General features: G+C 41.8%; 1 protein-coding gene across 1 annotated transcript in view; it reads left to right on the top strand.

Moving 5' to 3' along the window:
• ank1a (ankyrin 1, erythrocytic a) overlaps positions 1 to 13,246 on the top strand; it is an 83,383-nt gene that overhangs the window by 18,958 nt on the left and 51,179 nt on the right. Inside the window, 1 exon segment of the mRNA XM_063897059.1 lies at positions 12,257 to 12,349. Within this exon segment, the coding sequence (XP_063753129.1) occupies positions 12,257 to 12,349 (93 nt within the window).

Here is a 13,246-nt window from a genome sequence, read left to right as displayed (position 1 = left end):
TTGAGCATCACTCACACATCAAAACAGACTCAAGTGCTCTCTTCCTGTTTCGGAGGGCTTTGCTAAGGGTCAGGGACTTCTCCGCAGTCGGTATGTGTCTCATTCAGAGGGACACACATGCTTTTTGAGAACAGAAGTGTGTTTTTCTCAGGCTGTAGGTGTACAGGGGGGATGGTCCTATTGTATCTCCCCCTACTTGAATAATGTGCGAGGAAAGTTAACATAGATGTTGAGTAACAGTGGAGAGTTTGTTAGGTTTTACCCGAACAGTAATGTGCCACAAAGGGCAGGATCTGAACTCTTCCTACAGATTAACGGTTTGAGCCCCTAAAACAAAACAAAAAAACATGAATAGGGATCTCAAGTGTTTATTGAGGGAATTAAACCTTTAATTTAGAAAGTCCACCTGAACCGAGATGGCATGTCCACAAAAACAGGTTCATGCAGGTGTACGGTTAGTAAATAGGCTCGAGATCAAAAATAATCGAGATCTCAGAAAACAAAGATAGTGGTCTCAGACAGTGAGGCGTGCACAGTTCTCCTGAACATCTACCAAGACAGACACCTCTTATACTGATTCTTTGACAGCATAAAATGGATGCTCTTCTTTTATGTGGAAGAGAGCACTGTCAGCCAATTAGGTTTTTGTCAGATCATTTTTCAACATTAGGTTTATTTACCTGCTCTGAGAGCCCTTTCACATCTGAAGCCGGCCCCGTGCATCATGTCTGGATATTACAAAGCGGCTCAAACTTTGAATTAGTTTTCCTTTCTGTCCTTGAATTTGGTGTGTGTAGCCCAGCTCATACATGTTTAGTCATAGTACTTCATTTTCTGTTCGTTTCACATTTGTTTATTTTTATTGCGTCATTCTAAGATGAGACTATTTTTACTCAATTACTCAATTCAAAGTACATTAATTAGCAGCTATATTATAAATAAGTGGTTTGAGTTAGTTTCCAGCTACAATTATCTTACATTATATAGTTACAGTATTTTGTTTGGCCAAAACAAGCAACACATCACCTACTTGGATTGTGAAGGCACACCATTATCCTTGTAAACTTAAAGATCAATTTATTGTTTAAAATAGTCAGCAGAAAAATCAATAATGGTAAAACGTGTTGGTTGCCCTATTCAGATTGCTGTTACTAGGATTAAGAGATTATATACTGCAGTGGTAGACATTTAACCTGATTTAGCAGCCTACTCCAATAGGAGCCCCTTCTCTTGGTGCAGGACTGAACACTTTGTTTAATGTCCACTGCAGAGGTTTTCACTGCAACGTGTAAAAGATGATGTAGAGATTCCCCTCTGTCTCACCTTCAACTAATCACCTGTCTTGATCTTCTCTGGATTGTTTCATTATATCATCCTCTCCATTTTTTTTAATTGAATCTTTTTCAGCCTTGTTTCATCTGTTGCTCGTTATGGAAGATGGCATTACATCTTCTGTATCAGGGGGCCTCTTCTGCGCAGATAAAGGTTCTCTTCTGGCTTATTTCATCTCATGCTCTCCACACTTATATGTGTTTCACTCATCGGTGCATACCACCAAGCAGGCAGCGGGAGAGGCGGAAGAAAAGGAGGGAGATCAGGGAAGTGACTTAGGAAGGCAAAGATGGATGTATCAGAGAGGAAGAGACGGAGGGAGAGAATTGAAAGAGGGTATGCGGAGGGTTTGATGATGTCTTTGGGGAGGCATGGAAAGCTCCATGAAAGCGACTTGACTGTCCACCAACTGAATGAGCCCCACACTGCTGATAAGGACGATGAAAGGAATAATGATGACGGTGGGGGTGCCAATAGGGGGCTATTTTTAGATGCCTTCAGCTTGCCTGCTTTGTGTAACTGTACTGGGTGAGCCAGTGAACGTTTCTTAACATACAGGTCATTTGTGCAGGCGTGTGCTGAGCTGCATTAATGTAAGGGTGTATGTCCAAGGGTGTGTTAAACTACGTGTGTGTGTGTGTGTGTGTGTATCTGTGCGCCTGTCCTAGTGTGCATATGGGTGTAGGTTTAAGCCACGTGCCGTTAGTGCTGACTACAGTATCCGGGAAGAGCTGCAGCGAGGAACTCAACGTGCCCTCTTCATGAACGCACTGAAAATGGCTTTTCAACAGCTGTGTGTGCATGTGTGTGTGTGTGTGGTACTGTGTGTAAGTGATTAAAGGTCAGTGCTATGCGTGTCAATACTGCGGATACATGGAAGTGTCAAAGGACTGCAGGGCTGTGTGTGAAAGAGAGAGAGATGTGAGATAAATGTGTAGACATCTTTTGTTTTGAGTCAACAGAAGAAAGCTCAATCAGCTGTACAGTATCACCATTCATACATGTAGTTTGAGAAATGATGCATTTGAAAATGAGTTATTGACCAACAAAGTGTGGTTTTAGCTTTTCAAATGTGTTACTAGCTTCATTTTCGACTTGTGAATGGGATACCTTTCGTGATTCTGGGAAGTGTAGTTGTTTCTGTAGTGTGTTGGGTGTATTTCTGTTATTTCAACCAGATGTGATTCCCTAACATATCATTGTTGCCTCATCCTCAGTCAATAGGCTTGTACAGTAATCAGTGCAAACACTATGGCCACAGAGATGCAGATTACAGTAGCAGAGGTCGAGTAATAAAATGCTAAAGTCATTGTAGTCATACTAGTTTGAGATTAGCTTTTGGTTCCTGGAGAATGAGGCGTTTGACCCTTGGAAGTCATTACTTCTTGTGAAGGCTGACGCAGCTGTAGCTCTGCCCTGTGTAATTGAGCAGTTAACACGCATTGGTAAATGGCTTAAGAGATGGTGCAGAGGTTTATATTGACATCCTCCAACAATCATTTTACTTCATTCGCTTTTATAAAACCTGTGTGTAAAGTATTCCTGTAGTGCTACAGCACATTTGCATGTTCATGTTGTTTACACACACACACACACACACACACACACACACACACACACACACACACACACACACACACACACACACCTCTAGCATCAGCAGCAGGACTGCAGGCACACTGACACCATGCCAGGGCTGAAGGAGGAGTCTCCCTCAGGGCTGACTCAGCAACAACAGGAGGCAAAGTAAGGAAGAGAGGGAGGAAGAGAGAGAAATATAGACGAGGGAGGAATTTAATATCAAGCTCTTAACGTCAACCAATCCAGCTTTTCCCCCTTTAGTTGCTAAATAACACACATCAGCCTCTTTCTCCTGTCACTCATTATAATATGAGATCTGTGGTTCATGGCAGATAGCTGGCCTCTTTTGTCCTCATTTTTTACAATACACCCTGCTAACATTAATCTGCAGATGCGGCGGGCTTTAGCACCGACATCAACTTACTTTGAATCTTATTTTGTGAGTAAAAGTGTTCTGTTGGTGAGCTGATGATACCAGCAGGAATATTTGTGAGGGTTCACCAGATAAATACATTTGATTGTCTGGTGAGAGAATGAAAGAGTAATTTAAGGGGTGCAAATCTTCACACCAAGCTTGTCGGTGTTGCATAAAAAAGCCCTTAAATAATTGTCAGTTTTCTGATGCAACAGCCAACTCTGTAGGCTTTTATGGGCATTTTAAAGGGGCTTTCTCTTTTAGAAGGTGAAGGAGACACCGATTTTCTGAGGGATTTGGCAGGCTTAATGCTTTGTCTCTCACCCTCCGAGCTCGCTGCATGGGTGCTGTTTTTTGTCCTGTTCCCTCCTGAGACTATTACCCTACAGATTCAATTTCCCCACTGTGAATCTAATCAAGGATAGTTGCAAAAAAGTATTTTTCTTGAACGCTATGCAGCAGCTATTTATGGGATTTTATTGCATATCCACATTATAGCAACACAGTGTGACAGTCTTGGTCAGTCTGCTTCTCCAGAGGGCGAGGGTTCACTTCAGGAACATTTAAACGGGAGTAAAATGCTTGGAAATGTTGGAAACAATAAACATTTTAAATTCCTTAAATCACGTCTTCAAATCTTTCTATTGTCCGTGTTTGTGCGTCATTGTTTTGGTGTGTGTCAGTGGGTGGGTGTGTGTATTATTTAGCATATTAAACCTTCATTTGCTGTTTTTCTGGCCACTTGAGGGCAGTGGAAACACGCTTCAGTATAACATATTATCAATTCATAAAGTTGATACTAAACCCAGCTAGATATTTACATATGCATCAGATATGGAGCATTGATTTGGAGTTTGTCAACCTAACTTGATAAATCCAATATTCACTTTTCTAATATCTCTGTTTTGAGGTTCCATATCTGTTTTTTAAGCTTTTTTTCTGCAAACCGATACCAGCTGCATATAAAAAATAGGTTGATTAGAGACTGAACCAAAAGATAAAACTAACAGGCAGAGAGTTGAGTAGATTTTTTGATAATTATCTGTTGGTTTCACATTACGGATTTACGCTTTAATTTATGGATATTATGTTAGATGTGCTCTCCTTGCCTCAAACAAATGTTACATTATGGGTTTACAGATTCAATGTTTTCTAATTTAATTAATAAAATACAAAGTATAGAATATGGCTTTAAAGAAATGTGAATAATGTATTTGTGTAAGTAAGATTGATTGAGTATTTATCAGGTTATCTCATACGATAGGTCATACAGCATTTGTATTTATATATGTGTATCGTTTGAGAGCGTTTTAGCACAGGGCCAAATGTTAAGCAGAGACACTGCAGATTGGGTTTTTTTGTGACCTGAGGCTTTTCAGTGACAAAACAATTACCTCCATCACTTCTGAAGGTCTAATCATGTTGGCGTTCAGTTTGAGATGTGATGCTCCGTGTGGCTAGACGACACGCTGATTATCTGTGGACAGTTATACGTTCGGTCCACTATTATGATAGCCGTGTCCTGGTGTTAAAGACCTAGATGTATTGTCCACAGCAGATGTTCCTGTTGGTTTAGTCTTGGCATGGCTCTTTGGCTACACTTATTAAAGCATGTAACATTCATGGTACACTCGGCTGGAGTGCTCGGTGGTTCCTCCGAAGTGTTGACGCGAGTCATGGTAATCCACCGGCTGCTCCGCTATGCTTGTGCATGGGTCTGGGCCGGCCCCACACAATAGAGCAGACCTGAAAAGCACCATAATGAGGCACAGGCTGAAAGAAAAGGCATGTCTCTTTCCATTTCTCTGAGCGAAAAGAAAAGAGTAACATAAAAGAATAGAAGACAAGAAAGAAAGATGGAAATAAGCCTCGCAAATCCAGGTTTTTGGCTGCGCTGTCTCTTTGAGTTTATCTTTTTTTTCATGCATGTGTTTTATTATGTTAATGAAATGTTGGGTAAAAATAGTCTGGGATGGCAGAGTAACGGTTTTCAATGGAGAAAAATAGGAGGGAGGGACAGGGAGTGCAGCTTCATGTCATTGATAAAAACACATTTAAATAAATTGGCTTCCCTCAAACCCTCCATTTTTGTGTCCTCTTTTCATCTCTTTTTCTTTTACAAAGCGCCAGTGCAAACATCACAAATCCCAGTGGTTCGCACAAAACATGAAAACGTGTTCACTCTGTCATGTTACAGTTTCACCTGACCTAACTCCAATAAACACTATTTCATTGCAGCTAATAATCCTTTGTTGGATTTCTTATATTCTCAACCTTTTTTTATCTCCCACTACAAACAAAAACCATAAAGATTACTAATGTTTTGCTTCAGTCCTATAAATGTTTGCATTCAGTATACTGGTGTCAGTCGGCACTCCAACGGTCGCTCTCGGAACGTTTTTTTGTTAGAATACACTCCTCCACTCCCCCCGATAAGTGTTCTCTGAGGAGACAAAAAAGGGTGCGAACAGAGCTGAAGTTCAGAAGAGGTGGTACTTTCTCTCCACAGCAGAGAACATCAAAGCGCTCGGTCCTCTCTGTGTGCTGTGATGTTAATCTTCCTGCTTTAATGACCTTTGACCTCCACGGGCTCAGAGCAGAGAGTGGGACCAGTAGGAATCAGAGACAGGTTGGACACTAACAGGAACAGCTTATTATAATGCATAAATAAAATCCAGTGCAGTCGACCTGAGGAACACTAATGTGAAATCTGGCGCTGTAATTATTCATTCGATTAAAACTATTCCTACTTTCATGGCTTTCTATTCCTCTTTAATAATGCAGAAGGTGTATAGAAGTAATGATATCTGCATTTAATATATTGCTTTGACGAATTTGAATAGCTGTCTATGTAATTGAAAATAATATAATATAAATGTCAAATGGGAGCCAGCTTTAAAAGCGCTTAAAGCTTATGAGAGGCCAGTATATACATCCAGCAAATAGGCAGCAACATAAAGGTTCATTTTGAGCTGTGTTTGTGTACAAGTTGCAATAAGGATCCTATATTCACTCTTCTTTAAGCTCTGTTTTTTACTGTTTTGCACCCAAGATGAATATATTCACCAGATACTGTAGTCATTACATACATCTGTTGGCTATTCTGTGCTTAGCATGTAATGTACAACTATTAAGCTAATAGTAAATTAAAAAGACGTGCTGGAAAACTAAAACAATGAACTGTTGTCCGGTTATGTCTCCATGACCTCTTGTGATTACACTTCATTGAACTGATGCTTTCAGCCATGAAGATACAACCTTAAGAAAGCAAGAATCCTGCAGGTACATTAGCTTTTTACAAGGCAAACCATTGTAAGGGCTACTGCAGTGGCTTCAAATAAACCAAATATCGTACAAACTAGAGCCCATAGATTTAAATCAGGATGAATCAACACCTCAAGTCCTGAAGAGTCTCCCGTTGTGGAGGCAGAGTGGACAGTAAAGGATGAAGAGCGTCCAGTGAGAGAGTGAGACAGGGAAAGAGAAGCAGACTGTAGAGGTGATGGGTGGAGGTGACTGCAGCATCCTCTCCTTTCATCCCACCTGGCGGGATCCACCTGTGCCTCTCCTCTGCTGATGGAGCTCAGGAAGGTTGCTGCTATGCATTATTCAAAATGTCTGCATAGCTCTACTCCTCATACAGTACTCGTTTCTTAATCTCTCCTTGGATATCTGTGAACACCTGGTTAATCCTCTCGACCAAAGCAGTAATATTTAATTCAGGTGTTATTTTTGGGACGAGTTACGGGGTGTTGCTTTTTATAATTCCTGTGTTTTTTTTAATTAAAATGGCTTCATTAAAATATCATAACATAAATCAGGAATTGTTTGGCTCTTTTTCCACTTGGCACATTGTTAGTAATGTATTTTGTACTGAGAACATAGATGCAGCTCCTCCTACGTGTACTAAAAGCACCCACTGTACTGTGGGCAGTCGAATCATCACATCATAGGTGAGCTATATAATGCACTTAGGCTGGGAGAGTTTTAAATCAATAATATATTGGATGACTTCCATTGTTTTTCACTGCATTTGGTCCAACAATGCGTCACACTGGTGTATCACTTCACCCCCCCCCCCCCCCCCCATTCGACTGTAAACGAGATCAGCCATTACGCTGGCTTTGCTTTTTTACACAAAAAAAGGTGGCATACAGCTTTGTGTGATTTGATATATCATGCAAGCATTCTGGGAGCAAAGGAGGTTGGATAATCATATCTGTAGTATTGTTGGCAATAATACCCAGCCCTAGCGCAATGTATTCTCCACCTACATCATCTCCTGGTCGGTAACCTTTATGTGCTTATAGGCTCCTGTATAGCTAATACACTTCACGTGTATGTGGCCTATTGTTTACCATCCTGCTACTCTATCACCTTTGTAGTTGTAGTATTTAGCGCTGTATCCCCTGTGATGTATTCAGTAAAGTCGTGTTGAAACAGGACCCGAAGAATAGATGGATTGGTTGCCTTATGGGATTCTGAGAAGGGCTCTTTACTGTTCAGCACCTCAGTGATGCTGCTGTCCTGTTACTCTGTAACTCCACTTGATTTTTTTTTCCTTGGGAGTTGAATAATTTAGTAGGGGTCCATTTAGTTTAGATACTGTGTCAGCCTTTCATAAGGAACTGGCCAGGCATTGGCCTAGTTTGACGTACAGTATGGCATCAGCGCTTTGATGACTGCATGTTAATGGAAAGAAAGCTGGATGTTTAAGAGAGGAGCTGATGCACAGCAGGGCTAAAACAAACTAAACTGATGAATAGGAGCCTCGAGTTAGGTGTTTGGTTCTTGATGCTACAGTCATCTGTATGAGCTCCCTATTGTTCTCACAGAGGGAGTGTGAGTTATACAGGCGGTGCAGCTGCAGTGAGCAGGGAGCTGTTCACTGTTGTGAAGCTTATTCTAATGAAAGCTCTGTGCAGATAAATATGTTAATAATAATCAGCCCTGCCAAGACTTTCAATGTCTTCATGCTGATTTGTTAATTATCTTCCTACCTGACCTTGTATTGATTTCTTTTCGTACCCAGTGTTCTGTCTTATTCCCCTTTCCTGTCTATATAAGGCTGTATTGGATAACAAAAGGGAAATAAAGCTTTAAAAAGTTGGCTGTTTACAGTATGGATAACCTACAGGCCAATTAATTAGTTTATACATCAATTAGTTAAGTCAAAAACCTCCTTTGAGTATTAATTCAGGTCATTTAGCTTTGGCATTTCCTTCCAAGCTGTTGCAAGTTTTTTTCAGTTTGTCATTTTGTTCTGCTTTGTTTTCAAGCTAAAATGTAAAGGATTAACAAACCATAAAGGTCCAACACTTGAAGCTATTAATAACATAGACCTGATGTGGCGATTAAAAACATTTCACTGTGACTTACTGTATTATTAGCTCAAAATGTTGGATTCCTTTTAAGCAATGAAACGTGCAATCATTTTGAGTTACGAGTCTCAATCTGCCAGATGGTGTTACTACAGCAGGATTTACACATTGTGAAGTAACCTAACACATGTCCCTGTTTAGGGCAAATGAAAGCTGCTTCTGTATTTCACTCCGTTATCCTTGCCTTTTAATTGTGTGAATTTCAATCAGATGGGCAAATCTGAAGTGGACTGTTTTCTCTCTGCCTGCACATTTGTATTTATTGTGGTAGTACTTTTTGATAGTGCTTGACTGACCTAGCTGGGAGAAAGTATCAAATATGTTTTTTTTTTTTGATATATGTGCCTTTCTTTTATGTGTATCCAGTAGAACAACAATTATTCTTTTTCAATAACTTAAAAAGTGTTTTTTTTGCTCCATTTGAGGTCAATTTTGTCAACAAACAACACAGTATGCATGTGAAAAAGCACAAAGGAGACACCAGGGAAGTCTCATGTTCGGCCCTGTTTTATCAGAGCCCTTTTCCCAGTGGATTACTCTCTAATCTTGCACTTCTCTCTCACACACACACACACACACACACACACACGCTCCTCTTTCTTCAACATGAGCTTTCCTCTGACTTTCACTCCTCACTGTTCTCAGTTTTATCCTCAGCTCTGCAGATGACACTGTAAACATAAGCTGTGCACAGGTAACATCCTCCAAAGTGGCCCGACCCCAGAGGCCATCGGAAAGGTTTGAAAGCGAGCGGAGACTAAGTGATGTCTTTTTGCTTTTCTGCTGTACATGACTCACACTGATGTCTTATGCGTGTCTTGGACTGTGATATAAAGTGAACCCGCTACCAAGAGGCTGCTAGTTAGTTGTCCAGAGACTGCGAGTGTTATCCTTTTATCCCGCTAATCTACAGCGTAACGGTTTGAGTTCCCTCCGTGTGTCTGGTCGCTGCCCTGAGGCTCCCAGAGGCTCAGCGGCGAATGGCCTGTTACTCTTATCAGCACCTCTCTCCCCCTCTGCTTCACGCTGTCTCCCCCCCCCTCCTCTTCTTCCTCATCCATCCCTCTCTCCCTGTCATCAGTTGCCGTCTGCTACTTAATCCAATTATTCTTTTAAGCTGACACGCTCTGTAACTCGCCACAAACTCGGGTGATGCCGCCGTTCATCACGTACACAGACACTTCTCTCCAGGAGTTACTGAGCATTTGTCACCGCAAATATTTCAAAGTTGTTCAAAGTGCACATTCATGCCTGGATAAAAGAAGGATCAAATAAAGCATGTGTACTACAATGCTGTCTGGTTGTACGGTAAAGTTGCCCCGGTCTGCTTGTTTTTTCTATTTTTGGGCGTCCTAACAGAGGGCTTTGGCCTCTGCTGTCACCCTCTGATTCACTGTACCCTTCAGGTGACTCGTGTGTTTCTGTGTTTTGTCCTACACTCTCCGGCTATGTGCTTACCAGCTAATGCATCTGTCTTCACAGAACCTGACATAGAAGGTCCTGCTCGCCCTCTTTGTTTGTGTTTCTTTGTGTGGGTGCTTGTTTGTGTGTGTCTCTATCTTTATGGGGATCAAATGCCCTCACAAGCATAGAACAATGAGGGAAATCCACAGGGGAGAAGACATGTTGTCTGTTCTTCAACTCTGTTCACTATTATTGCCTCGTTTGGACTTAGGTTAATAGGTGATGCAATAAATGTTTGGGGCTAGTGCTTTGGTTTGGGGTTGAAATTGGGGTTAGGTTTACATGGGAGCAATAGGTTAAGGTGCTTTTTCAGTACTGCTTGTCAGATTAGCTTTGAACCCTCCTCCGCTCACACCTTTCTGTCCTTGGATTTCGGCGGTGCGTAACCTAACATCTCACGCATTAGTCCCTGCCTTACGGGAAAGGCATTTAGTGTGCTGCAATAAATAAACATGCAGGTGTAAACTAACATTCTCCCACCTTATTCTGAGTTAAAGATTCTGCAGTTTTCCTTGAAGTCAACAGTTTGTGCTAAATGCCCCTTCAGTCTAAAATACATGTTATTTTGCAGTGTCATCTATTGACATCCGCATCACTGCATCTTAAAAACACAACACAAGTAGTGTAAAATTGCTGCCGTAAAGTAAATATTAAATGTGTAGTAGCAGCCATGACAGGCTAATTAATGCCCTGCATTCTGCGATTTCACCGAGTGTAAATCTTGACAAGTATTGCCGCAAAGGGACAGCCAGGCGTCACAAAAGGAGCTGTGCTCGGTTTGTTTGGTGCTGACGCGACAACAGTCAAGAGTAACAGATGGTGTGTGTGTGTGTGTGTGTGTGTGTGTGTGTGTGTGTGTGTGTGTGTGTGTGTGTGTGTGTGTGTGTGTGTGTGTGTGTGTGTGTGTGTGTGTGTGTGTGTGTGTGTGTGTGTGTGTGTGTGTGTGTGTGTGTGTGTGTGTGTGTGTGTGTGTGTGTGTGTGTGTGTGTGTGTGTGTGTGTGTGTGTGTGTGTGTGTGTGTGTGTGTGTGTGTGTGTGTGTGTGTCAGTCGACTAGCACTGGCTGTAACAGTGTGTGTTTGATCTGAATCTCACCAGAGACTGGGAGCACGACTGATCTGTAACCTTTCGTCTGTCTGTCTGTCTGTCCAGGGAGAAGTTCGGCAGATCTGTCTGTTTTATTGTCTGTCTGATTCGCTAAGAGGAGCAGACACTCTTGGTGCATTTCTGGGACGAAACAAGCGTTATGCGGTTATTTCTGGTGCTCACAGACTTTAAGAATGACTGTTAATTCATTGTTGCTGTTATCCACACTTTCTGGCTGTCTGCACACATATTGTGAACACAGTTTGGTATCCGCAGGCCCATGCTGGAATATGTTTCTCTATGCATCTCAGTCAGGGCCAGACTTGGCATTCCTGTATGCTTCTCTCCGTCTGTGTTGTTGTGTTAACGATAATTGATGTGGTGTCTTATGTACTGCACAAATGTGGTTGCACCTTTCTAGATGTGAATTCTGGGTAAGTACACTACATTTTGTGTGCTGGTGCCACTCGCACAAGTGTGATTGTTAAGGACTCACTCCAGTGTTTAGGTTACTGCTCATCCATCTGTGAGCCTCGAACCATCAGCACCAGATCCTCCTCCATCGATCGCCATCAGTGTGGCGTCGCCCTGCGCTCACCACTGTATGTGTGACATCCTCGTGCCATATCGTGCTTTCACACTCACACCATCACTCATCCTAACCTAGCCTGTTTCCCACAGGTAGAGCTTTTTTTCAGGGAGGGAGGGAGGGAGGGGTTGGTCAAGCAAGACGGGATGGGATAGGGTGGGGTGGTTACTCTTCCTGCTCTCTTCCTCCTCCCCTCCCTCCCTCCACCTTGTTTTCTACCTGTGTCTTAATATAATGTTCACCTGTTCCTCTTTTGAATCTTTCTCATTTCCTTGTCATTGTTTTCTGTCCGCTCTGTTCCTCTCCCCCACCTCTCCCTTCCTCCCCTCATCTCTTCTGTCTCTCCGTCTCTCTGTGTCGCACTGTTGCGATTAACTGGGCTCTGTCTTTATGTCGTATGTCCTTTTAGGCCCACGCCGTGCATCGCTGGCTAATCGATCAGGACAGTAGTGTGAGCTCTGAGATGCCGGATGGCCAAGGAGTATGGCACTTTGATGATGAAGTAAATATCTGCAACACGTATATCTGGCTTTTTCCTATTTCTATATATCTATATATCTATATGTATATATATATTCTGTATTTATGACCATCTTGTACCTGTCACCTAAAGTTTGTGTCACTGTTGTTGCTCTGCTGTTGTTGTTTTTATATTTATCTCTCTTGTTTTTGTTGTGTGTTGCTTATGGTATTGTAGTTCTGGTTACTTTCTAGTGTTGCTGTTGTGCTGTGAGCTGATTCAGTCAGGTGTCGTGGGGGTCAGGCTGGAGCTTTTTCTTTATTCCTGTACATGCTTGACGTATTGTACTAACTTGCTAATTTTAATTTAATCATTTGGTTGTTTTTTATATTTTCCTTTTTTCTTCTTTTCAGTCTCACACATTGATATATACCTGAGTGTGTATCTGTATCTATATTTACATCTATATCGGTGTCTGTGATTTCTCTGAACTTAATGTTATCAAGCAGCATATTACAAGGCAAGAGTCCACGGGCAAAATATAGACCTGCTATATTTCTGGATACGAGTTTTTAGCACGTCTGCGTATCTTTCTCCTAAAGTATTTCAGACAACACAGGCCGCAGTAGTGATAACAGACAACAGTCCAAGTATTTTTCCTGTGGGTTCTTCTGATTTATAGAATATGCTTGTGTCATTTGTACCACTGTGTTCGTGTTTAGGATTGAATCAAAACATCCAGTGTGTGTGTTGTGTTAGAAGGGAAACAGAGGAAGTGTGTGAGGGATATGTGTGTGTTTTGGAGGACCTACTTTTTCTTTATCAGTGTGTTTGTGTGCATGCTTTGTTTCCGTCTGCATGGCTTCAGTTTGTGTATTAGTGTTAGACTCGATGTGAGTGCCCGCCTGTCTGTGCTGCTGTCTGTGTTTGTGTGTTTTC

Source organism: Eleginops maclovinus, chromosome 12, assembly GCF_036324505.1.
Source record: "Eleginops maclovinus isolate JMC-PN-2008 ecotype Puerto Natales chromosome 12, JC_Emac_rtc_rv5, whole genome shotgun sequence".
NCBI classification, from domain to species: Eukaryota; Metazoa; Chordata; class Actinopteri; order Perciformes; family Eleginopidae; genus Eleginops; species Eleginops maclovinus.
Note: the sequence above shows the minus strand (reverse complement) of the source record. Positions and strands in the feature narration are given on the sequence as shown.